General features: G+C 44.4%; 1 protein-coding gene across 1 annotated transcript; it reads left to right on the top strand.

Moving 5' to 3' along the window:
• Positions 1-3,769: 3,769 nt before the first annotated feature.
• Positions 3,770-26,370, top strand: Peg3 (paternally expressed 3). Its single transcript, XM_028779571.1, has 8 exons — positions 3,770-3,814; positions 11,726-11,856; positions 12,391-12,480; positions 13,064-13,147; positions 14,077-14,180; positions 17,564-17,666; positions 18,438-18,530; positions 18,653-26,370. Exons 2-8 carry the CDS (start codon positions 11,841-11,843, stop codon positions 22,780-22,782), a joined length of 4,620 nt encoding a protein of 1,539 aa, XP_028635404.1. The 5' UTR covers positions 3,770-3,814; positions 11,726-11,840; the 3' UTR covers positions 22,783-26,370.
• Positions 26,371-27,113: the final 743 nt, after the last annotated feature.

The following is a 27,113-nucleotide window of genomic DNA, read 5'->3' as shown; positions in this document are numbered from 1 at the left end:
GTGCGCAGAGTGCGGTGCTCCCGGGAGGTGAGTCAGCCAGCCACCTGCCTGCTCTGCGGCATGTACCCTCTTGAATACAGTCTGCAGAGTTCAGATGGTGTTCGGGGTGCGTTGCCGCGTGGCCAGGGGCGGCAGACCATATCACAACTCGCCAGGGGTGATTGACAAGGCTGCAGATTGCGCCTTTGGGAAGGGGGAATCGCCATGGAGCGGCCGTGTTGCCGCAGGGATGCCATTTAGGTGACGGGGATTAAAAGGGGTATTCTGTAGGTTGAGGCCTCGAAACGGAGCCTCAGGGTCCTGCGATCTTAGGGTCTTAGGAGCGAACCACCCAGAATCCTGGGAGAATCCAGGTTCCCTGTCTCGCCTGCGTGGCCGACGGCCACACAGATGATGCAGGAGTCCTGTCATAAGACCACCACAGTGGACATCAGAGTGCCGTCTCTGAGCCACATCGTCTGTGGTTTCATTTTCTTTGCTTAGCAGAGTCTAAGGGCTATGCGATTAACCCGATCGCCAGGTCCTCTGGCTGGCAGGGTCTTCGCAATCTAGCCATCTACCGCTACGCGCGGCACTGTTCTTGGGGGCGGGTCTTGTTTTGCCGCAGTGGCGGTGGGCGGGGCTGAGGGCAGTTTAGGGGCGGGACCAAAGTGGAGGCTATGAGATACTTTTCGGCTCCACCCAGTTGGCGCCATCTTGGAGGGTGGAGACAGGTTTGCTGCGCAGGCTTATACTGATTGGCTGCTTGTGGTAGGGGCGGAGCTAAGACCCAGTGACGTAGCCCACTTGGGGCCCTGGCGGACTCAGCAGGCCCAGCCCACCTGGCGCCATCTTGAAATGACAGGCAACTTGCCGCGCAGGCGTGGCTTTAGCTTGCGCTAAAAAGACTAAAAGGCCGAAGTGGCTTGAGTATATGGGGTGCTATCTCCTCCTTTGCTGGTTGGCAGTAAAGATGCACCCCAATTGTTGTCTTCTCTGAGTGGCCGAGTGGCCTAGACCCTCCGGCGTCGGTTGGAGCTAGGCACAGTACTTAGTTTGCCGCACGAATGCTGCCACCTCGCGGCCTTCCATTTAAAGGATGACGCGGCAGGTTCAAACGCTCCATTTTTTTTTTTTTTTTTTTTTTTGTGGCTAGGTTTGGTTGCAGAGTCTCAAATTAACATCAACTGACAGGTCTTTTGACCCTGAGCGCTATGGGGTTTATTAACAGTTAAAAAGTGTTGCCCGGTCGATCGGAGGGAGGGGCTTGTTCACCTTTGCTGGTTATAGGCGCGCTGCAGACAGTAACTGTATAGGTGCCATCATGAGTGACAGCCCAGCTGGCTGCATGAGGTGGGATTTAGGGAGGGGCTATTATTGTGAATGACGGGACCTTACAGCTACGCCCAACCTGGCGCCATCTTTGCTAGCCAAGGGCGGGGCTTCGATGGTCTGCAGGTTTCTTGAATGACAGCTGGATGGGCTTGCTGCAAAGAGGCGGGCTATAAGGAGGGGCTTTATAATCCTGAGTCACCACAAAGCCCCGCCTACCCTGGCGCCATCTTTGCTGGCTGCTGATGGAGAAGGGAGTGGCAGGGCGGGGCTATAAAGATTGACTGCTGATATGGTTAGGCACAATCGTGAATGACAGCCCATATGGCTTCAGGGGGTGGGCCTGAGGGAGGGACTCTGGTCTTGATTGAAGTGGCCGCAGAGCTTTATGGGCCTGTGAAGTTCTCAGTGAGTGTCATCTTGAGTGACAGCTGGACTTGTTTGCGGCAAGAGGCGGGTCAGGAGGCGGGGCTCTCTGGTCTTGAGTGCTCACAGAGCCCCACCCAGCTTGGCGCCATCTTTGATAGCAAGAGCTGGCCGCTTATCGTTATGGTGCAGACGCCATCTTGAATGACAGTCATGCTGGCGAGGGTGGGAGGGGGGAGTGGATCTGAGGGAGGAGTTTTCTTGTCATGATTGATTGGAACACAATTCCACCCACCTTGGCGTCATCTGTTTGGCATAAATGGAGTGTCTAAAGTGATCTGTGCCATTTTGATTGGCAGCTGGACTGGCTGGCTGCGAGAGGCAGGCTAGAAAGAGAGGATGTATGGTCCTGAGTGCTAAGCTGTTTTGCAAGGGGAGAGCCCCAGAAAGGAGTTATCATTTGGACTGATGGTGCAGCACACCCGTCTATCACACTGTTGGCCATTAGGAGGCAGTGTCTGAAGTAAGGGTGTTATATTGAATGAATGCTGGACTGGCGGGCTGAAAGAAGCAAGTCAGAGGGGTGTGGTCTGCAGCATTCCGAATGAGCACGGAGCTCCGCCCACCCGACGCCATCTTTGCTGACGTTTATGGTGCAGTAGCCATCTTGAATGACAGCTTGTTTTGCTGCAGAAGGAGGGCCAGAGGGCGGAGCTCTGATCCGGACTATAGAATCCGGCCCACTTGGGCGCCATCTTTACTTGTCATGGTTGGGAGTTGATGGCTAGTATTTTTTGCACTGCTGTCACCTTGAGTAGTAGCTGGAGTGGCCACTAGAGGCAGGCCAGAGGGAAGGAAAGACTTGTCCAAGGGACCATACACCCTGTTCACCATGCCATTATTCTTTATGGCCCTGCCATCTATGGCGCATGAGCAGTCTTGAATGACAGCTGGGTTGGCTGCAGGGGGCGGGCCCGAGGGAGGAGCTCTTTCTGAGTGACTGGTCCACAGAAGTCCGCCCGCCGTGGCGCTATCTTTGTTGGTCACAAGGGGGCGTCTGGTGTTCATTCTGCCAGTGTCAATTTGAATGACATCTGGGCTTGCTGCAAGAGGCGGGCCCGAAGGAGGGGCTCTCTGGTACAGACTGCAGTGCCCTCCTCACCCTGGCGCCATCTTTGTTGGCCACAAGGGGGCATCTGGTATTCTCTGTGCAGGTATCATCTTGAATGACAACAGGGCCTGGCTTTAGGGAGGGATTCTATTCCTGATTGACATTGTCCTCACAGCCTCATCTACCCTCGCTGGCGCTATCTTTGTTGGCCACAAGGGGGTGTCTGACATTTCACTGTGGATGCAGCAGGTCTGAAGAAGAGGCTGGCTTTTTATAAGTGACAGTTACAAAACCCTGTTTCATGTTGGTAGGCTGAGGACTGGGACCGTGGGGGTTTTATCTTAGGCACAGCAGATATCAGGGGCTACAGTGCCTCCATCTTACATCCACACATAGGTGACTGGAGCCAATATTTTCATACATGGGCACGAGAAGGAAATCACACCCAACTGTCCAGGTCAGGATCCTGGGAAAGGGGTGTGGTGTGTGAATCACTAGCAACATCCAGACGTTTGTTAAAGCCACTTGAAGGCTATTTTGACTATCAAAGTATTTTAAGTCCCTCCCTGGCCATTTGTCTCCCTCTAATTTTCACTTTGCACTTATAGGATGGGTGATGTCATATGGTTAATTAGTAACCAATTGGGTTCTTGGGTTCATTACTTAATCCAGAATTCCCCTGAAGTTACCAAGATACCTCAGGAATTCCTTCAGTGCCTTTCATATAGGAAAAGGCTGTAATTAGAGTCCACAGTACAACATGTGTCTTGGGAATAATTGATTGCTCGGGACATTTCCTGGGAGGTGTCTTGGACACATTTGATGTCTGCCTTTGTAGAAAAAAAAAGAAGAAGAAGAAGTGGTTGCTTCCCACCCAAAGAACACTGTAATTGTGAAATAAATTGGGTGCTTCATGTTTTCTTTTTTTTCTCCACAGCTCTACCTTCTTGATCTTCTATTCTTCTTGGAGACAACTGGCAAGAGGAAGACTAACTAGGTCCTCCAACAGCTAGGTGGCTGGTCCAGGTGAGTGATACTTACACCTCAGAGTACCACACCCATCTTTGAAGTTTCCTCTTCTCTTCCTTACACTGACATTTTTCTGATGTACACTTATGCTACACTACTACAAGAATACCATTTGTACTTTCTGAGAACACACACACCTGTCTGGTGCAAAATGAATTTGCTAGGATTTCCCCATTAGCCTTATTCCATCCTTTCCAGTCTCCTATCTTTCCCCTGACACTCGGGTACTCCTTCAGCCTTCCTGTTTGCCTTTCACTGGACAACTAAGAAGCAGAAATTCTATTCATCTGCCACCAACCTAGTACATGCTTTGTACCATGTACTAGGGATACCATCTCAACTAAGAAAAGAAGTATTTTCATGGAGCATTGTGGGAGAATTAAAAATGTGTAAAATATGATTGTGTGGTTTATGCCCCCCTGAAAGTACACATTTGCATGGAGAAAATAACTGAATCTGGGAGAGGTGCCTCCCTGAGGTACTTGGGAATCTTAAAGCTGAGCTCTGAAGGATTATAAATGGTATGTTTCATGGGGAGAATAAATTGATCAGAGGGCTCAAAGATGTTCCTGAGGGATGCAGAGAGAGGAGCTGAAAACCCAGGATGCCTAGAACAAGAGAAGAGATGGATTACAACTGACTGAGGAGAAAAGGTAAGTTTGAGGGCTTCATCGTGATAGGCCATAAAAGCGATGGTAAGTATTTGGGCTTAACCGGAAGTACATGGGAAGCCACTTAGGTGTCTGCACCACAAAAATGACATGAAGACCATGTGTACATTTGTAGAAATCATCTGGTTGCCAGGTGCAGAGGGTAGGGTAGGCACACTTGGTGTGGGGAGACCACCTTGAGTTTGGGTGAGAGGTGGCTTGGCTTGGAGTACCAGCACTGGAAGACGTGAAGGGGGCATGTTGGAGTATTACCAAGAAGGGAGACCTCACAGAACTTGCTCCCTTTTTTACTAGTTTGCTGACTGATTCAGACCAGACATGATGAATCACATGATGAGGAGAAGTGAGCAGACTATCCAAAGGTTGTCCATTTGTTCAATCCATCCGCAAGTGTTGATACTCAGCCTATTTGGGACAGACTCATGCCAGACTCTGGCACTCCAGAAGTGAGTGGTATAATCCCTACTGAATGAGAACTCCTGTTACCTGGAACGTAAGGAAATGTGCTTAGCAAACTAGCTGCCTATGCTTGTGGGGGAACGCTGCCTGGGGAGGGGCTGACATGGCAGAGTGGGCCCCTGGAGCTGGGTTGGTGTTTTCCTGGCCCATATGAAGGCCCCAGAGATCCAGTATGGTCTTCAAGCCTACAAAGACCTAAAGATCTCCCTTTCCTGAAGGATCCACATTTTACAAAGCTCAGGGACTTCACTTAGAACTATACTGATGCGGGAACTGAAACAAAGCACTCCTATTCCCTCCAATCTGGTTCAGAAATTTATGGTGGGAGAGGACTGTAGCAGGGACCCAAATACTGGGAAAGTGTGTGATCAGCAAATTCTTCTCCCTGTAGGCAAACCTACATGGGAAATGAAAGCATAATGAGGAGGTTGATGGGTGAGTATAAAATCAGAACTAAAAGGTGTAGAAGAACCTTGATAGCACTGGCCTTTAAAGCAGCCTAGTGCATCCACCTGGTCATAGTGATTGCTATGGCAATCAGAAGACCAGACTCTTTATCCATTGCCCCTGTTCTCCACCATCTCCATCCAGGCTAAGTCTAATTAAAGAAGGTCTCTCGCCTGTAGATGGTTAGATTAGCCATGCATTGTGGCTTAAACTCCCATGCCTCTACCCCCTAAAATAAATAAGACCAGCTGATCATTCAGATAACATCAAACATCTCATGCTGGTCTAGAAGGCATTTTGTGTCTTTAAAGTAGCCTTGTCTTAGTGCTGATCATGAAACTGAACTCTTAGCTATTATTTCCTCTCTTTCTGAACTTTTGGGGAAATCCCTCAAGAATGGACAACAATAAAGAGATTTGGCTGGAGTGTGGTAAGTGCTAACTTTAATACTGAGTAGAAGAAGCCCAGGATGTTATAAAGATGACCTGAAAGAGCTACTAGACCAGAGAACAGAGGCCTTGACATGAGTGTGAAGGGTACAGGTCATTCATTCCTTGCTCACATTCCTATGTAAGATTACTACCCCCCTAAAAAGTCCCACTTTCCCATATATATTCCTTAATTGTCCTTGAGTGGACCAGGTTACATACTTAAAGTTAGGGAGGTAACCAGAGTCAAGTTCCTAGAGTCCCAGTTAAAATGCCCGAGTCCTAGGGAAGCTTCCACTTTTTAAGTTGTCCCACAATAAAGGCATCTGCCTTTGTTATAAGTATCCCAGGTGACCCTTGAGCACATGTGAGTTTGAGACCAACTACTCTGAGAAATCAGGCTGTAGTATATACTTTTTAGAGTCAGATTTTGGGTGAAGGGACACAGACTGATGACCCTGTCAGTGTTAGGGCACTTAAACTCAGAGGTGAGGTTAGGCATGGGCCTGGGACAACACTGGACTCCATGAACATACTGAAGTAGAGAATGCTGGTCTGCAGAAAGAGGCAGGAGGCTGGAACAAACAAGAAGAGAGGAGAGACTGCACACCTGAGAGATGACGAGAGTAACCTCCTCGGTTCCTGACTTTAAAGTTCTCAATTCCAGCCCCCTTTAAAGGAGGTAGGTAGAATGAGTTAGTGGGCTTAACGTAGGTGTGCCATGATGAGGGCACAAAGTAAGTAAGTGGAAATGGGGTAGGAGGAGATGGGGTGGAGTTCATCTCTCCTCTGCTGGGAATGTGGGAGCCTGAGACCAAAGACCAGGAGGTCACATGATCTCTCTCATCACACACAGTCCTAGACTGTTTAGCCCCTAATGTGTATTCCTGCTCATCAGATTGCTCACCCATGCTTATTCTGAGGGAAAAGTCCCACCCACCCCAATTTGGGGTAAAAGATACCTACTGATCTCTATCCTTATTCTATATTATGCTAACTTACCTGCCCACTCTCTTCCTCTCATTTTGAAGTGAGATAAAAGTAAAGTATCATAAAATATTTAAAGATAGGCATCAGCTTTGCTATGAAGACCACAGTGGCCATACCGTCCTCTAATACACAGTGCTGCTGACCTATGGTCTCCTATGTTCTGACTCATAAGTGAAACTTACTCTCCTTACAAAAGGCTATTCCATGTCTCCATGTGTATAAACAGACTCTTCAAAAGATAGCCAGACACCTTTCAGAATCCCCTTTCAGGATGGGAAGGGTAGGTTCATTATAAGCCCATATTATTTGGCTCCTCTCTTTAGCTTCCCTAGCTCAGAGTCATGTGAGCCACCCAGGTACTCATGGCCAATATCCAACTCATGCTAAGGTTCCTGCATGAAGAAAAAGCAGAAGAGAAGTATATAAGGCAGGGATATAGGAGAGTTAATAAATAAAAGAAATAGGTTTTCTATGGGGCCAGAATTCAGTTTTGGTCTGTATAGAGGATGAAGTAAGAGTCTGGTGAGGGATCCAGTGCCTGGTAGCGAGCACCCTTGAGCACACACTGGAGAAGCAAATGTAAATACCAGCAGGGTGTCACAGGTAGGCTTTGGGAGGTAAAAAAATGTTAGTGAGGAAGGAGACCTTGTCATGGGGACCCCAGCAGAGCTGTAGGAGGGCTGACAAGCCAGAATAAACTATGTACGGAAAAATAACAACACTAGATTTATTTCTAATTTTTAAAGTATTTTTTATTTTGAACTTTATTATTAAAAAGTTGCATTTTTTAAAAAATCACACACCTAAATAATCAGACCCAAAGATTAACTACGAGTTTTAAAATAACATCCTAAATATAAGTTAAAATTTTTTTCTTTTTTTTTTTTTATCAACCTGGGTTTTGGTTCGTTGTTCTTTGTTTTTTGTTTTGTTTTGTTTTGTTTTGTTTTGTTTGTTTCTCCTTCTCATGAGCTGTCACCATGAATGTATTCTAACATTTTCTTGTAGCCTAGTTTATATATATTCCCATACATTGAAGTAACCACACATTTGTCATTTTCATATGAAATCAGATCATTTGTCAGACATTTCAAACTTGAGCTCCTCATCTATAACTGTTTCCTGGGCAGCAGCAGTGACTTTTTAAAAAAAAATTTGGGGGGGGGCTTGTTTTGTTTTATATACTCATAAGTCAGTGTATTTTTAGTAAGAACAACACATGTCTAAGTTTTAAAAGGTTTAGTAGGGATTGGGACATAGCTTGCTGGCAAGTTAGAGGTTATGGGTTCAGATCCCCAGCACCCATGTAAAAACTGGGTGTGGTAGCCTATATAGTGAGGTACTGGGAAGGGTAGGTCCTTAGGGCTCAGTGGTCATAGAGCCTTGCAAAAATAAAATGGCCAGATTCAGTGAAAGACTGTCTCAAATAGTAAAGTGGAAAGTATTAGAGGAAAACATACAAAGTCAACCTCTGGCCTCTGTATGCACATGCATGAACATGTACACATACACTACACATATGCATATGTAATAATATTGTGAAAATTTAAAATAAATAAAAATGAAAATAAAAGCTTTAATAATAATGGTAAATTTAACCAGCGGGTATGGCTTGTGGTTTCTATAGTATTTTGTACTACTTGAACATATTATATCTGTAATATTAAGAATGTGACTCACTGGCTGGGTTACCACACATTAAAAAGACTTTGTTCTCACTTCTGGTTATTAATGAACTCAAGTTCTCTTCTGAGTGCACTGATTTAAGTTAGGTCAGATTATGCTTGTCACTGGGCTTTAGTGGCTTGCTCTTTGGGGAGGTGTAACTGAAATATATAGTTTTTTTAAGGAGATATGACTTAGCATTGGTTTCCGTTAAGGTAAAAAGGCTATCTAACCTTGGAACAAGTGCTTGAGAAGCAGAAACAACACTAACGTGATGGCTGTCCCATCTTGTCTCTTTTGTTGCAGTTAACCTTTTATTTAGTCCTAAGAAGATTCTGCATTTAAATAATCAGGTTTTTTCTTATTTAAAAACTCTTCCTCTAACAGTAAATTAAGCTCTCGTATGTGAATGTACTGCCACATAAGTGCATATTTGGACTTCCTTGTGTTCCTTGTGTTGAACAGAACATGTTTTCAAACATCAGGATAATATTACAGGCAAATAGTCCCCATCTTTCCGAGCACGTGGACATGCAAGACAGTCGGGGGTTGGGGGGAGGAGAGAGAGAGAGACAGAGAGACAGAGACAGAGAGAAGTATATATGTGAATGTGTGAAAGTGTATGTTCTTAATTTACTTAGAATATGTTTTGTGCCTCTATATACATTTTTAAATATTTATTTAGATTTGTAGGTCTCTTGTAAAGCATAGCTATGGGAACTTAATTAATTTTGCTGTTAATGGGATTTTTTTTCTATTGCTATATTTACAGGTAAGGTTTTTTTTTTTAGTTCAAAATAATACAATATAATATATTATATCCAAAATAATACAGCATTTACCTGTTCTTTTCCTTTAGCTGCATTAGTCAGGGCTCCAAGATAATATGGAATGGTGTTTGTGGTAGAAGGAATACCTTCCTCCCCACTTCTGGAGGAACATCCTGGTATCTAATAATCTATTTGCTTGTATCTATTTGTGGTAGATCTTTATTGTGTGAAAAAAATCTCCTAGTCTTGGTTTTTGCTATGAGTTTACAAAGCAAAAGGCAGTGGAAGTTTGCAAGCTCTTTAAAACATGGAATGATGCCTATAGGCTCCCAGACTTCCTTTTAATTCATCGTGTATAAAGTTTACTCTAAAAAAGCAGCATCCTTGAATTAGTAGGGTAGCCCTTCATGGATATCGATAATTTTTAATATTTTGCTAGACTGTTATTAAATTATTAAATATTATTAAATATTTGTGCATTTTCGAATAGGACAGATTTGCTATAGAAATACAATAATGGGAAAGACAAATGAGCCCTTGCCCTGGGGAACTGTGGTAGAGTTCCTGTATGGGTACTTCAGAATTCTGTTAGAGCCAGTATCTCTGATCCGGTACCTTTTAAAAAGAAGAATATGTTTTATTTATTTTTTGAAAATTTCATACACAGATACATTGACTTTTTATCTTATCAACTGCCCCACCCCCTCCCTCCAATTACATCTGGAACCCACAAACTTAGACATTTGTATTGGTGGCCTTTCTGAGATAGTCTGGGATAGAGTTCCTTCTCAGCCTTAGTCTTTCATTTGATGCTATTAAACGTTGAAATGTCTCATCATTTCAGTGTATTAGAGACCATCTTACACCCATTTACTTAGGGTTGCCTTGCTCTTTGAAGGCTATATAATAATTCACTGCTGGATAGATTATATCTTGTCTATTGCCGAGAACACACACAACAAACACACACATAGACATAAACATAAGTCTTTTGTTCATCCTTGCTCTTGTTTTTCAAATACTAGCCTATTGACCTGGTTAAATAATCTTGAGCATATTAAACAAAGATCATATATGTTTACCAGAGTCTTGAATTTCCTGTGAACAGCAATGCCAGTTTTTAGCACAGAAGTTAGCATGCTTCTTATGATGAGCTATGTTGGTCTCATCAGCATTACTGATAACATTTACACATAGCCACATAAGTGGCTTTACATACACTAAATTCAATATGCCACTTGTATGTCACTAGCTGGCTTTGTATCAGATAGCAAGAGATTAGGGATTAAATACAGAGAACACAAAAACTCTCTTTCACTTAGGTTACCAATTTACTGCTGGAACATAAGCAAATAAGCCAAATTAGTTAAGAATAATCATGATACATATTTGGACATATCTTGGAAGGTACCTAAGGAAATGATATTGACTCCAACTCCAAAAGGACCAAGTTTTGGGATGGATACCCCTTAGAAGGTTATGTACTATGGAGAAAAAAGTTTTGGCCTCTCTGTACACTTAGGTGAACTGATAGAAAACAGAATTCTTTATCACTGTCTAGCTGGGAGCCACCAACCACTTGTACCTTCTTGGCACTTGAAATGTACTAGTGTAAATGAGAGGCTGGGTTTACTACCTTTAAGTTGAGCCAGCACACACAGTCAATGGGGATGTGGTATAGCCTCACAGTCCTAAAGATATTAACAATGAGAAACTGTAATAATTTGTCATTACAGTGCTCATACTTGAGCACTGTTGACATTTCTGTTCGGACAGCCATTTATTTGCAGGTCATATATTGTGCTGCAATAAGGACATTAAGGGTAGAACTGGCAGGGTCAGGTCCATCTCTGATGTTATCCCCTTTAACATTTTGGCTAATGAGAAACACTAATATCCAGTCTTAGTCTTGGCTGGGCCCTTGAGCATGTTCCCTGGGCTTTGCATTGGCAAGTCAAACTTCTTAGGAATCTTAGCTTATTCAATATAAGGTCTAAAAGGACTGTAGGTACTGTTCCCATTTCACAGATGTCAGAGTCCAAGAGAATAGAGGAACTGGCCACTGTAACACAACCAGTTAGCATGAGAACTCACTCCTTAAATGTACTTCTGGGTAAATTCTTATTCCAAAGCACTGGGCAGACCACCCTTCAACTTCTGTGATGTGCACATAAGCTCCTTTTAATATCCAGGTCCATGAGTGCTATCATAGGCTGCCACAGTCTTTCTGTTGACTTGTGTGTTCAGTTCCTCCAAATAAGACCTTTTAATTTGAGAAGTGCTGACTCGAAATCACTTGTCTACCACCAAGACATTCTGTGTGAGCTAGAGAGTGCCATGACTAGATGCCATCCTGGGAGACGACCCAGCTGGTCTGAATTCTTTCATCAGATGTTTTTAAACTTAACATATGTGGAATTTGTTGGGCCTCAGAAAACCCTGCTCAGACTCTAAAAATTCTGCCTTGATTGATTGCAGGCAGACCCTCCCAGCAAGGGGAGATCAGCTGACCATCCCTGAAAGGCTCAAGCCCTTGGGTGTGAGCAAAACAGACAACTGTGAAAAACTCACCACTCCGTTGGCGAGTTCCAAGATGTACCATCACGAAGGTGAGGCACTACAGAGGACACTGTTAGTTGGCTTAGACAGTAGTTGCTAGCATTATGTCTTGGAACTGCCAGTGACTGGTCTGGTTTTTCTCTCTTGTGGGACAAGGAAATAGGGCCAACCTAGGCACATCTATGGCCTCCCACTAGATTTGACCTCCTAATGTCTCCATATTCAAGTGGCCAAATGACTCTTGGTAGACAATCCCCAGCTAAGCACTACCACTGGGCCGGCAGAAGTCAAGTAGACATCCTATAGTAGGAAGTCATCAGGGAGAGAACCTCCCATTACCGTCATGGTATGGTACCTCAGGAAGTGGCCTGTTGGCTGCTTTTGTGTGGGGGTGGAGAAGAGATGGTTACAGCCATGTTCCTTATGCAGTCTTTAAGTAGCAGGAGTAAATTGAATCTACTAAAGGGGGCTGAGATGAGGCATGAAAGACCTGGCCATTGAAACTGCTAGGGAGAGGTTGGCTGTGTGTGAGAGCATAGGCCAGCTACACCAAAACACTAAGTTCCTGTCTGGTGTCTTCTCAGACGACACCAACAGTGACATGAACAGTGACGACGACATGAGCCGAAGTGGGAGGGAAACCCCACCCCCTCGACCATCGCATTCTTTCGGCAGTGAGTACCACACCCACCAATGCCACATTATAAAGCGGAGCAGAGGCACCAAGGCCTCCATTGAGACAATAGCCCCAGAGTATTCAGAATCATATAGTCCCAGGCAGAGTAGATTAACTGAGACATTTTCATATCAAAACAGACACCAACAATGGAATGGCATACAGGGGTTTTTAAACAACAAAATATTTATACTATTTAGTATCTATTTCAGGCCGTGCTAGCAGAATTGTTTGTAGGTTGGACATGTGTTCTGCTTTCTCTTTACAATAGAATGCTTTGCAATATAAAGTCAACTGGCCTGTGCTAGACATAGAAGGTCTGTGGTCCCTTTCCTGAATTTGGACTTGAGAACTTAGCAGCTGAGAAAACCACTGGGAGGTCTGAAGTGGAACTAGCTTACAGACTTAGCTTGGGTCCTTGCTGTAAAGCAAGCCCTTCTTGGGAAAAGCTTCATGGTAGCTACTGAGTCTGGGAGTCTAGAACTTTCTATTTTGGATCCATCATTAAGGGAGGCATGTGTGCATACACAAAGGAAACATGTCAAAGCACATCTGACCACTCAAAAACCTGACCTGCCTAGGTGAGCGAGAGCTGGAACGCAGAGGCAGAAGCAGAGATGTGGAGCCTCGAGACCGCTGGCCATACATCAGGAATCCCAGGAGCAGTAAGTTGTCTGCTGGCCTGTAGCTCAGGGCAGAGGCTATGTGCATAGGGGCCTTGGGAGGCCCTAATGCTCGACTTGGGTCGTATTCCTGTTGCTAAAGTGTTTAGTCCCAGGCTCTAGCATCTGAATTTCCTCTCAGCAGAGCCATTTTGTGCCACAAGCATATTTCAGCCAATGCTGTTGCTTATGCAACATTCTTCCTAAGCAGATATATATTGTTTTAAATAAAACATACTGTGGCTGTTACAAAAATGACAAAAATACTACAGACAGAGGCATGATCATGAAAAACAAATATATGTTACCCATCATGGTTTCGTGCAAGTGTGGGGAGACTCTAAGCCAGAGTGCCCTACTTAAGTCTTTTTATTGACTAAAAGAGAATTAGACTCCCAGTAAGGACCATCTCAATGCATTATTGGTATTCATGCCACCAGAACATATCTCTTGATCCTCCTGGACTTGAGAGATACTGTATTTATCAGCAGGGCATCCTAAAAGTGTAATGAGGAAAAGATTTTCAAGTCTGTCACATTCACCATTAGTTTATGGTACCTTTGGTACCTGAGGAGAGTAGATTAGTCAAGGCATTTCTATATCACAACAGGAACCTACAGTGGACTTCAAGTCCTCTGGGCTTTATCTCTGATCTTGGATGAGGACGCCGAAGAGAGTCAGTGGCTGAGAACGAGAGTACAGACAACATACCTGGACCCACACAACTTGTGGCGTGGCCCTGGCTCTAAGATTAGGGAGGAAGGATGAGGCAGGGCCTGGGGTATTGCAGGGCCCTTCTATAGAAAGCAGAGAGAATGGACACATTTTTTTTTTCCACACTCATTTCCCAGGTAGCTTCTGACAGGGGATTTTTGAACCCTGCTCTGTTGGACTAGGTCTTGCAGCACCCTGATGCCTTTCTTCCTTCCTAGGACTGCCTCAACGTGATCTTTCTCTTCCTGTGATGTCAAGACCACATTTTGGACTGGAAAGAGATGATGACAGACGTTCCATGGATTATGAGTCTCGATCCCAGGTATGCCCAGGTTTCCTCTCTTTCCAGAAAACCTACCTTCATTTCACAACAAAGATAGCTGTCTTTCCCCTGAGGATGTATTCATCTGTCCTTAGATGTCCACTTATGACTGAGAGCCCTTGCTCACTCTAAAAAGATGGCAGGGACCATCCCCACAGGTGACCAGTGGCCAAGGTCTATTGCCTATTTAAACTGATCCACACAACCAAAGGAGTTCTTGCCCGTCAGTGTGTGAATCACTAGCTAGGGCAAGTGGCAGAGGGATTCTAGACATTTTACTGGCCCCCATTAAGTCAGGAGCAGAAATGTTGTGAGTCTAGAAAGTCGACTGGGCAGGGAGAACAAAGGCTCTGGAGCTGATGAGAATGGGGTACAAAACTTGGCTCTGCCACAGTGCTGTGTGGGATTGTGCAACTCAACCAAGCCGAACCTCAGTTTCCTCATCAGTAAAAATGGGTGCAGCAATTGTCTCCCAGTTCCACTGTGAGCAGTCAGTGAGAGTCACACACCTGTGTGTGTTGTGAGTTCCTGTTATGTTGTCTGGCCCGGGATAGGCACACTATGGTAGCAATCACAGCAGTCCTTAGTTGAGGGGCACTACGTGGTAGGGTGGCTTGTAAAAGGGGAGAGGACAATGGATTTGTACTGGCTTTTGAGGGAGGAAGAGAAGAAGGAGAACCTTATCTCCAACAGACCTTAGAAGAGAGGTTGGAACCAACAGACCTTAGAAGAAAGGTTGGAACCAACAGACCTTAGAAGAGAGGTTGGAACCAGCAGACCTTAGAAGAGAAGTTGGAGCCAGAGGCAGAGCCTTCATTTCCTTTGCAATTAAGCATCTATGTCCTGGGAAACATAGCTGTGGCCAGGACAAACAGGATTCCTGCTCTGAGATGCTGTTATCAGTGGACCATATAAATATTCATATAAATACTCTGTATGTCTGATGAATGTTCTGAACATTCTCAAAGAAACAGAACACTAGCAAAAATTACAGCATGCAGTCTCAATTTGGATCAAAGGAAAATGCCTTCAGGGCAACCCTTGACCTCTGAGGGTTGGGGAGGAATGGTCCAGGCCCGAGGTTGGAGGGCATCCCAGCCTTTAGGGTGAGTACAGGTGAAAGCTTTCTAAGTAGAAGCCAGACATCTGGCAAACCAAAGAAGAACCAGGAAGATGGCTAAGGCACACAGAGCTGGACTGGTGGTATGAACTTCACCTAGTTTTGTTGCTCACAATCTCTTCCTTTACAACGTGTCATGAGTTGCTGACCAAGGGCCATGTCTGCATAATGCAAACGTCTAGATGCTGCTGATCCCTACTGACTCAGAGTAGAAACGAGGGCACTAGATGGTACAAATTACATTTTGAGGCTGTGCAAAACAGAAAGTTCTCTTGCTGTCTCTTTAATCACATGCAAATCCCATAGTGGTTCGAGTGTATAGCTCATGGTGTGAAAACCTGAACTGTGTCATGTTAGCATGACTCTCAGGCCACCCCTTCCACTCAAACTTGTTTGCAGCTCATGTACCTTTAGGTATTAACAGTTGATGGTAAACATAGAGCCAGCAACTGCTTTAAAGCTACTTAAATTCACTTATCTTTATACAAACGCACAATATTGTTTTATAGAAGCAATGTTGTTCAGACTTTATGCAAATTAGACAATAAATAAATAAATATTAAAAATAATACATCTGCCATTGCCATTGGGATCTGTGTACCCCAGGAATGGTGACACCTTTGCCTCTTGCACTCCCAAACTCTTAAGTCCTTTGCTCTCTACCAGTCTCCACAATATGAGCTCTGGTTTCCTGTGTTATCTTAGGGACATCTGGGTACCCTCTGGCACTATCTTTTATTGTAAGTAAATGCCAAGGCTCCCCACAAACCTGAGTAGCACAGAACACTTACCTAGAAGGGGTTTACCATATAGAAAGAGTAGAGACAACCAACAAGAATGCACTTACAAATCTGGGGTGGTACTTTTGTGAAGGTTGCAACTCTTCCTGTATTTTCTTGGAGGTTTTTTGTTGTTGTTGTTTTTATTTTTGTTTTTTCTTTTTTTTTGTCCTAATTTTCAGCATTAACTGAGAAAGTGAAGTTTTGCTTCATTTCTTTGCCCTAATTTTTGTTGTTACTTGTTGTTTGTTGCTTAATGACTGGACATGGGAATTTGCATAGATGAAGTTTTCTTCTTCAGCTCTGATGCTTGGTTTTTTTGTTTGTTTTTCTGTGTTTCCCATGTTCCTATTAAAATTCAAGTCCCTTTCCAGGTATAGAACAATAATAAATTTAATATCAAAACATTAATGCTTCCTCTGCCCAATTTTTCTTAAATTCAAACAATAATCACACTACAGAATCTTCACCCACTATGTCACAATATTGCAAGTTCTCACCATTTTACAATGAAGAATCCGAGGCTCTGAAAGATTTCCATATCTAAGGTCTCACAGCTTATAAGTGGCGTGGTCTGCTTCTGACCCTACAGTTCTCCCCAGCTCCAAAGCCTATAGACTCCCACAGCACCCTCTCCATACTCCAGTATCCCTTCAGGCCTCAATGCCATCAACTCTGACATTGTAGCTCAGCAAGCCAGTCAAACTCTAGTACTGCCTTCTGGTAGCAAGCAAATGTCCTTTAGGATCCTGCAGAGAAGACTCAGGTTCTAAATATTACAGGAAATTTTGTACTTCTTTTTGAGAGAAATATCTATTAAGATAAAAGGTAGTTCTTCAGTAGTTGAGAGCTTCTGGTGTGTTGAGTTATTTGGAAACCATATACACTGGAAACTGCACTGTAGCCACACTATGCAATAGAGAAATAGGAAGGGAACTTAAAAACCACAGAGTCTAACAAGATGTCTGCTAGAGCACATTTTCTTTCTGCTCCCATGAGTACAGCATGCATGCTGATTATTTAGCCTGCATGGGCTTTCCCACCAGGCCCCTCCGCACATAACCGTAATTTCACCTACCACTTCAGGCCCCACAAGAGGCCTTCCGTAAAACCTTTGCTCACTGTTCAGGCCCACCCTGAACTGTCCCTCCAAGAAACCCATGTAGCATTTATTATCTGTATCCCAATTTACTGTTTATTGTTCTCTAATTGTTTCATGAGTCTTTTCTCTCCAACCAAATTATAAGCTGCATGAGGGCAAGGAATATGTGTCATGCGTCTTTGGGATCTGCCTCAGAGTGTAGCACAAGGTAGGTACGATGTAGGCCCCTAGTAACACTTGCCTTGGATCGCTCAGAACCCCAAATACCGTGAGCACTTCCTATATAACTTCATATACGTAGCTCCCATGTCGCCAGCATTATTCTCTCTTTGAACGTCCACGGGGACAGATTCCATTGAGAGGCCTGTGTTTGATGTTTTAGGATGCCGAGTCATACCAGAATGTTGTGGAACTCAAAGAGGACAAGAAGCCTCAGAATCCAATTCAGGACAACCTGGAGAACTACAGAAAGCTGCTCTCTCTGGGTAAGGGCCTACTTCCCTTGACCACTTTCAATCCCACCAGTGGAGCCTTTTGTTACCTTATTTGTCTCAAGTTGTTTGAGTCCATGTTGGTATATTTAAAGGCTTCAGACTTAAAGGTGCTTTGGCAAACTTACTCCTCTGTGGGGAAATGAGGTTTGAGTTTTAAAGAAATCCATCTGGCTTTGGTTGAAGAATATACTGTATGGATTGAGGCTGATGACTTTTGTCATAGAGCTTTCCTATATGACCTCAGGTCCACATGTGGACTCCTCCAGGAGCAGATAGCCTAGAAGTGGTAGTAGGCAGTTGCTGCAAAAACTCATAAAACCAAGGGATATATAGTGCTGGATGGTAGGTAGGTTGAGAAAGATCATTGAGAAGTAGGGGTAGGAGCATAGTGGCTCATGCCTGAAACCCCAGTGCTCCATGCTAGAACAGGAGGCTCACCAGTTGAGGCCAGTCTGGGCTACCTACATAGTGAGACCCTCAAGAAAGAATGGAGTCTCTCAGAAGGTGTGAACTGGTGGTAGACTACAAGAAGGTACTCTGAATGCGTGCACATACGGAGTCTTCATACCATTCTGTAGGTATGATTAAGGGAATCAAGATGTAGATTATATCAGGTTAGAAAAATGAACGTGAAGAAAATAAAAGACATTCCAAGATTTGAATATGAGACAATTTCAATTTACTGTGGGTGGGGTAACAGATCAATTGATGGTGATGAGTCTCAGTCTTCATTTTAAACGGCCATTTTGTTCTTATAACCAGGAGTCCAGCTTGCCGAAGATGACCGACACTCTCACATGACACAAGGCCACTCATCAAGGTCCAAGAGGACTGCCTACCCAAGCACCAGCCGAGGTGAGTGACATGCCGATCCCACATGGAGAAACTTCCACATTTCACATTCATAAACACCACAGGAAAATGCCATCCTGAGCTTAGAGGCTAGGGAAGAATTACATATGGGGGTTTCTTTCCAGGTCCGAAACCCATGCCTGAAGCCAAAAAGCCATCCCATAGGCGTGGAATCTGCGAGGACGAGTCTTCTCATGGAGTGATAATGGAAAAATTCATCAAGGACGTGTCACGCAACCCCAGATCCGGAAGAGCAAGGGAGCTGAATGAGCGTCCTCCTCCGAGGTTCCCCAGGCCTAATGATAACTGGAATGATAGTTCCTCAAGCAGAAGAGAGTCCATGATCCAGGGGAGAGGTTATGAAGGGGGCGCATTTAGGGGAGGCTTCCGGCTCAACGCAGAATTGCCTTCCAGAAGCAGAGCTCTAGAAAGGAAGAGGCGTTACCACTTTGATTCTGATGAGAGGGGTTCAGGTCACGAGCATAAAAGCTGTGTGAGGAAGAGGCCTTTTGAGTGTGGTAGTGAGATGAGGCAGGCTATGAGCATGGGCAACCTGAACAACCCTTCCTTCTCTGAGTCGCAGTCAGCTGATTTGGGGGCGAACCCCTACGTGTGTGATGAGTGTGGGAGGCAGTTCAGTGTCATCTCTGAGTTTGTTGAGCACCAGATCATGCACACTAGGGAGAACCTCTACGAATATGGAGAGTCCTTTATTCACAGCGTGGCTGTCAATGAGGTGCAAAAAGGTCAGGGTGGGGGGAAACGCTTTGAGTGTAAGGAATGTGGAGAAACCTTCAGTAGGAGTGCCGCCCTGGCAGAGCACCGCCAAATCCATGCTAGAGAGTATCTCGCAGAATGTAGAGATCAGGATGATGAGGAGACCGTCATGCCTAGCCCGACCTTTAGTGAGCTGCAGAAGATGTATGGCAAAGATAAGTTCTATGAGTGCAAGGTGTGCAAGGAGACCTTTCTGCACAGTTCCGCCCTGATTGAGCACCAGAAAATCCACGGTAGAGGCAACTCAGATGACAGAGATAACGAGCGTGAGCGCGAACGCGATCGCCTGCGTGCACGTGCACGGGAGCAGCGTGAGCGCGAACGTGAACGGGAGCGTGAACGGGAGCATGCGGAACCCTTTCTGACCTGTCCCAACTTCAATGAGTTTCGGAAGATGTACAGGAAAGAGAGAATCTATGAGTGTAAAGTGTGCGGGGAGAGCTTTATTCATCTCACGTCTCTGAGGGAGCATCAGAAAATCCATACTAGAGGAAACCCATTTGAAAATAAGAGCAGGATGTGCGAGGAGACCTTTGTCCCTAGTCAGGCTTTCAGACGACGCCAGAGAAGTTACAGAGAGAATCTGTTCGACTTGAACAATGCCAGAGACGCCTTGATGGGAGGCTCAGATCCCAGCGAGCATCAGAAAAATCGTGCCCGGAAGAATTTCTTTGAAGGCAGAGGATTCGAGAAACCCTTTGTCGAATCTCAGAAGAGTCATACTATCACAAGACCACCTGAAAACAAAGATGACGATGACGACAAGCCGTTCACCATCAGTGTTAACCCTAATGACAAGCTGAAATTCCCCACCATGGAAAATGGCTCCCAGGGCAAATCCTACGAGAGGGCTGTTACTCACAGCTTGGGCTCCGCAGAAGCTCAGAAGAGTCGTGGTGCAATGGGGTTCAGTAAACCAAGACCAGTGGCAGAGTCTAGCACCCAGAGCTCAAGCAGCATTAACTACCCCAGAGCCTACTCTGGAGGGAATACCTATGAAGGAAAGGAATACAAGGACTCCATCATGCACAGCTTGCCCGCTCCTCGACCTCTGAAACGTCATAGAGCAATTGATCAGATTCAGTGTGATGAGCAGGGAGAATCCTCCATTTATCTCCCAGATATCATTAATAAGCGAAGAAAGATTCCTGCCAGAGAAGACAGTTATGAAGCAAGTTGCAGCAACAGCTACCACACACCGAGTACATCCCGTGCCGAGCCTCCGAGTTTTTCTGGAGAGTCCCGTGAACCAAAGCAGGATGCCACATTTTCAGTTCCCAGCTCAAGTGTTCGTGAACACCAGAAAGCTCGTGCCAAAAAGAAGTACATTGAGCCCAGGAACAACGAGCCCTCTGTTATGCACTCCCTACCTTTTGGTGAATTGCTTGCAGGTCACCGTAGGGCAAAGTTCTTTGAGTGTCAGGAATGCGGGGAGGCCTTTGCTCGTAGGTCTGACCTTATTGAGCACCAGAAGATTCATGATAGGGAGAGACCTTCTGGAAGCCGACATTATGAGCGCTCTGCCATCCGCAGCTTTGCCCCCAGTGACCCGCAGACCAGCTATGCCCAAGAACGGTTCATTCAAGAACAAGTGCGGAAACTCAGAGCATTTGGACAACGCTCTGCTACCACCAGCAGCAACCTCAGTGTACAGAAAATCTATGCCCAAGAGAAATCAAATGCCGAGGAGCCCCATGATAAACAAACACACGGTCAAATAATTCATGACAAAGAGCCATACGGTAAGGAGCCCAGTGGCAAGGAGCCACATGGCGATGAGCCCCAGGACAAAGAGCCCCTTGACCAGGAGATGCGCAGTGAAGAGCCCCATGGCGATGAGCCCCATGGCAATGAGCCCCATGACAAGGAACCTATTGATCAGGAGATGAGCAGTGAAGAGCCCCACGGTGAAGAGTCTCATGGCGATGAGCCCCATGGTGAAGAGTCCCATGGCCAGGAGAAAGCTGAAGATGCTACCGCTCAGGCCTCAGTTTCTGAAGAGCATAAGAAAGAAGATGCAGGTGATGCAATCTATGAGTGCCAGGACTGTGGGCTGGGCTTTGCTGACCTCAATGACCTCACAAGCCACCAGGACGTCCATAGCAGAAAGGCTCTGGTTGACAGTCGTGAGTACACACATTCTGAAGTTCATGTCCACTCTGTCAGTGAATTTGAGAAAAAATACTCAGGAGAGAAACTGTATGAATGTCCAAAATGTGGAGAATCTTTCACTCAGAGCTCATTACTTTTCGAGCACCAGAGAGTCCACGAACAAGACCAGCCATGTTCCGCAAAGGCCAGTGATGACGGTTTTATCGCTCTGCTGCCTGCAAGACCGAGGAGGAATTGTACTGTAGAGAGGAATCCTGCCGTTTCTGGCTCAGCCATTCGATGCCGTCAGTGTGGACAAGGCTTCATTCACAGTTCTGCCCTAAATGAGCACATGAGACAGCACAGAGATAATGAAATAATGGAACAGAGCGAACTGGCAGACGAGATTTTCATTCAAGGCCTAGCCCTCACTGAGTATCAGGGAAGTGAAACTGAAGAGAAGCTTTTCGAATGCACAATCTGTGGGGAATGCTTCTTCACTGCCAAACAGCTCGGAGACCACCACACCAAAGTTCATAAGGATGAGCCCTATGAATATGGGCCCTCCTACACCCATGCCTCCTTTCTCACCGAGCCCCTCAGGAAGCACATCCCACTGTATGAATGCAAAGATTGCGGGCAGTCCTTCCTAGACGACACCGTCGTCGCTGAGCGCATGGTGTTTCATCCTGAGCGAGAAGGGGGGTCAGAAATAGTAGCTGCCACTGCCCAAGAGGTCGAAGCCAATGTCCTCATTCCACAAGAAGTACTGCGAATCCAGGGATCAAATGCAGAAGCTGCTGAGCCGGAAGTGGAGGCTGCGGAGCCCGAGGTGGAGGCTGCGGAGCCTGAGGTGGAGGCTGCAGAGCCTAATGGAGAGGCTGAAGGGCCAGATGGAGAAGCTGCTGAGCCTGATGGAGAGGCTGAGCAACCCAATGGGGAAGCTGAACAGCCAAACGGTGATGCTGATGAGCCAGACGGTGCTGGAATCGAAGACCCAGAAGAGAGAGCCGATGAGCCAGAGGAAGATGTTGAAGAGCCAGAGGGAGATGCAGATGAGCCCAACGGTGCCGACATTGAAGACCCAGAAGAGGAAGGAGAAGATCAAGAGATTGAGGTTGAAGAACCGTACTACAACTGCCATGAATGCACAGAAACTTTTGCTTCCAGCGCAGCCTTCGGTGAGCATCTGAAAAGCCACGCCAGCGTGATCATCTTCGAGCCTGCCAATGCTCTCGGAGAGTGCTCGGGCTACATCGAACCGGCCAGCACCAGCGCAGGTGGTGCGGAGCAGGCCGATGACAAGTACTTCAAATGCGACGTGTGCGGGCAACTCTTCAACGACCGCCTCTCCCTTGCCAGACACCAGAATTCTCACACTGGTTGAGTATCCAGACTGAGGAAAAAAAAAGAACGAAGCCAAACCTTCCTCCCAGAACCAGACCCTTAATAAATCACAGAGAGAGCCTAAACCAACCCATAATGTTAATAAGAAATTCACCTCATTGTCTACATACTGGACTTCACATCATAGACTTTCACTCAGACTGAAAAAAGAGAAAAGATTGAACACAGAGACTCTTTCAGTCTTAGCTGTTCCGTATCAAATGTCAGTGGAAAGCTAGAGCATACATCTACCACTTCATCTTACCTAGATTGAGGGAATACCTAGTGACTCTTCAAGACCACAGAGGTTACCCCAATCGACTGTAAATGATACCCCTTTCATACCCTATACATAATGATTCCTGCCGTGTATATAATTGAGCAAATCACAGCAAAATCAGTGATACATATATTTGGATTTAGTGTGCTATAGAATTTACAGTTTACTCTACAGAGCTACCTAGCCTGGTACTCTGATTTTTTTTTTTCCTGAGGAGGAAGAGAGCAACAATTTAGCATATATTTGTAAATGTTGTCCATCCTGCGGAAGCTTTACTGTGCATTGTTTGAACCCCATTAGTATCCTTTCCAGTAATGGACTATTCCGTCCCCTACCTCTTAGATAGTCCTGTGAAGGTGTGGGTGTGAACGATCGTGTGTCTTTGAATCCTGGCTGTGTGAAAACAGACATTTTAGCTTCTACAGCCACTTGGTGTGCACCCAGCCCCCTTGAGACTGATTGTGTAACCCTTTACAATATATGGATTTGTCTCTGTGACCTAAATCAACCCATCCCTACATTTATATACCTTACAGTGGTTTTCATGCAAAAAAGAGTTACATTTGAGGTTTTCTTTAAGGTTTGGGTTTTTCGTTTTCTAACCAACTCATCGTGTGTTTGATAGTGAATTCATGAAACCTGAAGCTTTTCCTTGTAAATCTCAATGTCTTTGCCTTTAAAGAGTGGGTGACAACCATCACTAGATCACAGTAGTGCCTAATGAAAGGTTGGGAACCACAGGAGAGGCTCTTACATTGTAAATAAGGAAGCAGACTGACAACCTTTCATTAACTGCTGTGTGCTTCCTGCCTTAAGTGACAAGTGGCAGCGTCGCTTGAGTCACCTGTGTGGTGTTTGTTGTATTGTGCTTGCCACAAGTCAGTGTGCTCCCTGGGTGCCCAGGAGCTAGTGTCCTTAGATCTTTGTATCTCCAAACTTAATTCCCTGTTCTTTATGTGTCTGTCAACCCCATGTCTATTGCATTTTAAAAAAAAAGCAAACACACACACACACACACAAAGCTTTCTTTATAGTTAATCCTAGCTTAACATGGACTCAGGTTCCCCAGCAGCCTTAATTTTTTTTGTTACCATTGTTCTTTCTCATTGAATCTCCTTAGTATTTCTGAGCTTTCCATTTAGTGTCCCATCTGTCTTAATGTAACCAGATGTCACAAACTGACTTCCCAGCTTGAGATTTTCTGCGTCCTTTCATGGACTGCTTGCGCTCCTTTACTTCCCCTTCCCTCTCATGGCTATATAAAGACAATTTTTTGGCCTTCAGTTGGCTGGGGAAAAAAAAATTTAAAAATTAAAAAAATTAAAAAAAATAAAGCAGATCTGTAGCCGAAAGATCGCAAGCTATGTACAGATCATGTGAGAACGTGAACAGAGTTTATTTACCTGCTGGGGAAAGCAGTCTGACTCTTAGTCTTCTAGATCTGTAGGTCCAGGACTCATGAGGGAGTGTGTCAAAGCCTCAGTGAATGCCAAAGCCTTTGGAGGTTGGAGTCCTAAAAGCAAGAAATAGAAATGAGTGAGCCAAAGAAGGGAGTTCCAAGATGCCAGCAGATCTAGGAAGGAGTGAGACAGACTAAAGAAGACACCAGCAGCAGGGATTGGAAGGTCAGGGTGGTAAAAACAAATTGGAAAGAAGTGTCCTGGATAATTGGAAGAAAGGCCTTTTTGATGGAATCGTGTAGGTGAAAGCTAGCTGCATAAAGAGAGCCCCTGGTTGGAATTGACATCTAGGGAAACAGAGGGGCAATGATTCATTGGTGAGGCACCCTTGAAATAGAAGTCAGTGCCCTAGCCATCTGGGTAAATGTGGGTATCAGTGACAGTGTCACCCCCACTAGACCCTTTTCAGAAAGTGACACATCAAGAAGTCTGAGTTGAGTGTTCATTCTACCTGTAACCAAGTGAGTAGATCAGGAACGATTGAAATGCCAGACTATGAAAGAATAATTTAGTCAAAGTGCCCCTGGATTCTTATGCAGTTGTTGAAAAGTGATAACCACAAAGAGTTGTGAAACAGATATTTACAGAGTATGAGGTGGAAAGAGCAGGACACAAAATTATATTTGTACTACACTTATAACTGTTTTAAAATGTACGCTTATAGTCAAAAGCTATTGTGTTGTTGTAGGCTTATAGTTGAGCATTATTTTCTTAAATTTCTAGAATGTTCTTTATGGTAGTGTTATTCAAAAGTTAAGGATCATATTTCCATCGTGAACATAATTGGAACTCATTATGAAACACTTGGGAAATAACAGAAAAGTGGAGGAAAGAAAATCCATGTCCCCACCATCCAAAGATAGATATACTCTTTAATATCTTGTTTATTCTTGTTGCTGTGCACAGGTTTATATATTACAACTGTGTCAAAACGTGTATTCAAGATAGTTGTTCTAGTATTTCCTGTGTAATTATGGTAAAAATACTTTGAAGTTTTCACTATGCTCCTTGTAATCATTGCCTGATAATAAAGTTTAGTATGTAATGTCACCATCATAAACATACTATGTACCTGATGAAAATTGGAAAATATGGTAAAATTGAAAAGAAAAATCCACCCACATTCCCCATACCCAACAACTGTTAAGATCTTCATCTGTGTCCTTCATTTCATGCCATTGCACAAATTTGTGATTAAAACAGTGTTAAATAGATTTGCGTAATGTCTAAAACAAAAAGAAATGTGGGAAACAATTAAAAATAGTGTTTTTTGGGGGGGTTCATGGTTAAATATTTTGTTCAAAATTTCTTGAATAATCTTCAGTGTTTGGGTAACAAACTTTACGTGTGTACTCTGCATCACAAATAAAAGGCATACTCAAAGAAAACTGGGAAAGTGAAGTGAAGTAGAGAAAAACTGTATTTCCAACAGACTTTTGGTAACACCTGGATCTGTGCACCATGGGTGCGATTGTGAGGTTGTCCATGATAAGTATGTAGTGTCAGCAGCAGGAGGAAATGTGGAAAAGTGTGGACTAGCAGGGCAGCTGCGGCAGGATTACAGTGAAGTGTGTTTTCTCAGTTTCTTTGAGGGGTCTTGATCATAGTGTTCTAGTAGGCTGCCTTTATTGCTTATATCTGCAGTATGTGACCATCCTAGTAGCCTTGAAGATGTGGAAATGCAGAAGAGAAACTCACCCATATTTTCATTACCCAAAGACTGTGTTAACATCTCAATTTGTTTTCTTTGTCTTGTTTCTGTGCACAGGCTTTTGGTTTGTTAATATGGTTGTAGTTGTTCTATCTTGTAATAGTGTCAACAATAAAAATAAAGTTAAAAATAAGATAATTCTCAGTCTCTTCTTTTGTCCTGTTTATGTGTTTGGGGTTGGTAACTTTGCAGGGACTTGTCACTGTTGATAAAGTTCTACATTCAAAATGTTAGTGGCCCCTTAGCCCTACAAAGTTTTGATTTTCAAATCTTATTCTTAATTAAAAAATAAACCTTTGTGTGTATGTACACGTGTGAATGGATATTTGTGTGTGAGTACAGACATACACACTCATGTCCCAATGTGTGTGTGAAGGATGAATGACAGCCTCAGGTGTCAGCCCCCACCTTCCCATCACTTGAGAGAAGGCCTTTTTCAGTTCACCACTATGTATCTCAGGCTGGATGGGTGGCAAGTTTCTGGAGACTCTTTTTCCAGCCTCCAAGATTTCTATAAGAGTGTTGAGATTTCAGAAGCTTGCAACGGCTGCAGGCTTTATGTGGGCTCCGAGATGTAAACTCAGATTTTAATGACTTTGTTATAAGTGTTTGCCCATGAAGCCATTTCTTCACTTTGTATTATTATTATTATTATTTATTATTTTATTATTAAAGATTGTATACTCCAGCAATTATTTTTCAGGGGTCTGTGGATTCTACCTGAGTCCTATCTTTAACTGCTCCTCTAAGACTAAATCATAGTTAATCCTACTAAATCATAACCACTTAGCAGTGGTTTCAGGTTTTATTATAATCATAAATGTATTTTGGTTAGTTGATAGGATATTGTTAATTGAAAATAAGAGGTTCCATAAAATGAG

Source organism: Grammomys surdaster, unplaced genomic scaffold, assembly GCF_004785775.1.
Source record: "Grammomys surdaster isolate TR1022 unplaced genomic scaffold, NIH_TR_1.0 355, whole genome shotgun sequence".
NCBI classification, from domain to species: Eukaryota; Metazoa; Chordata; class Mammalia; order Rodentia; family Muridae; genus Grammomys; species Grammomys surdaster.
This window is presented reverse-complemented; position numbering and strand designations above follow the sequence as displayed.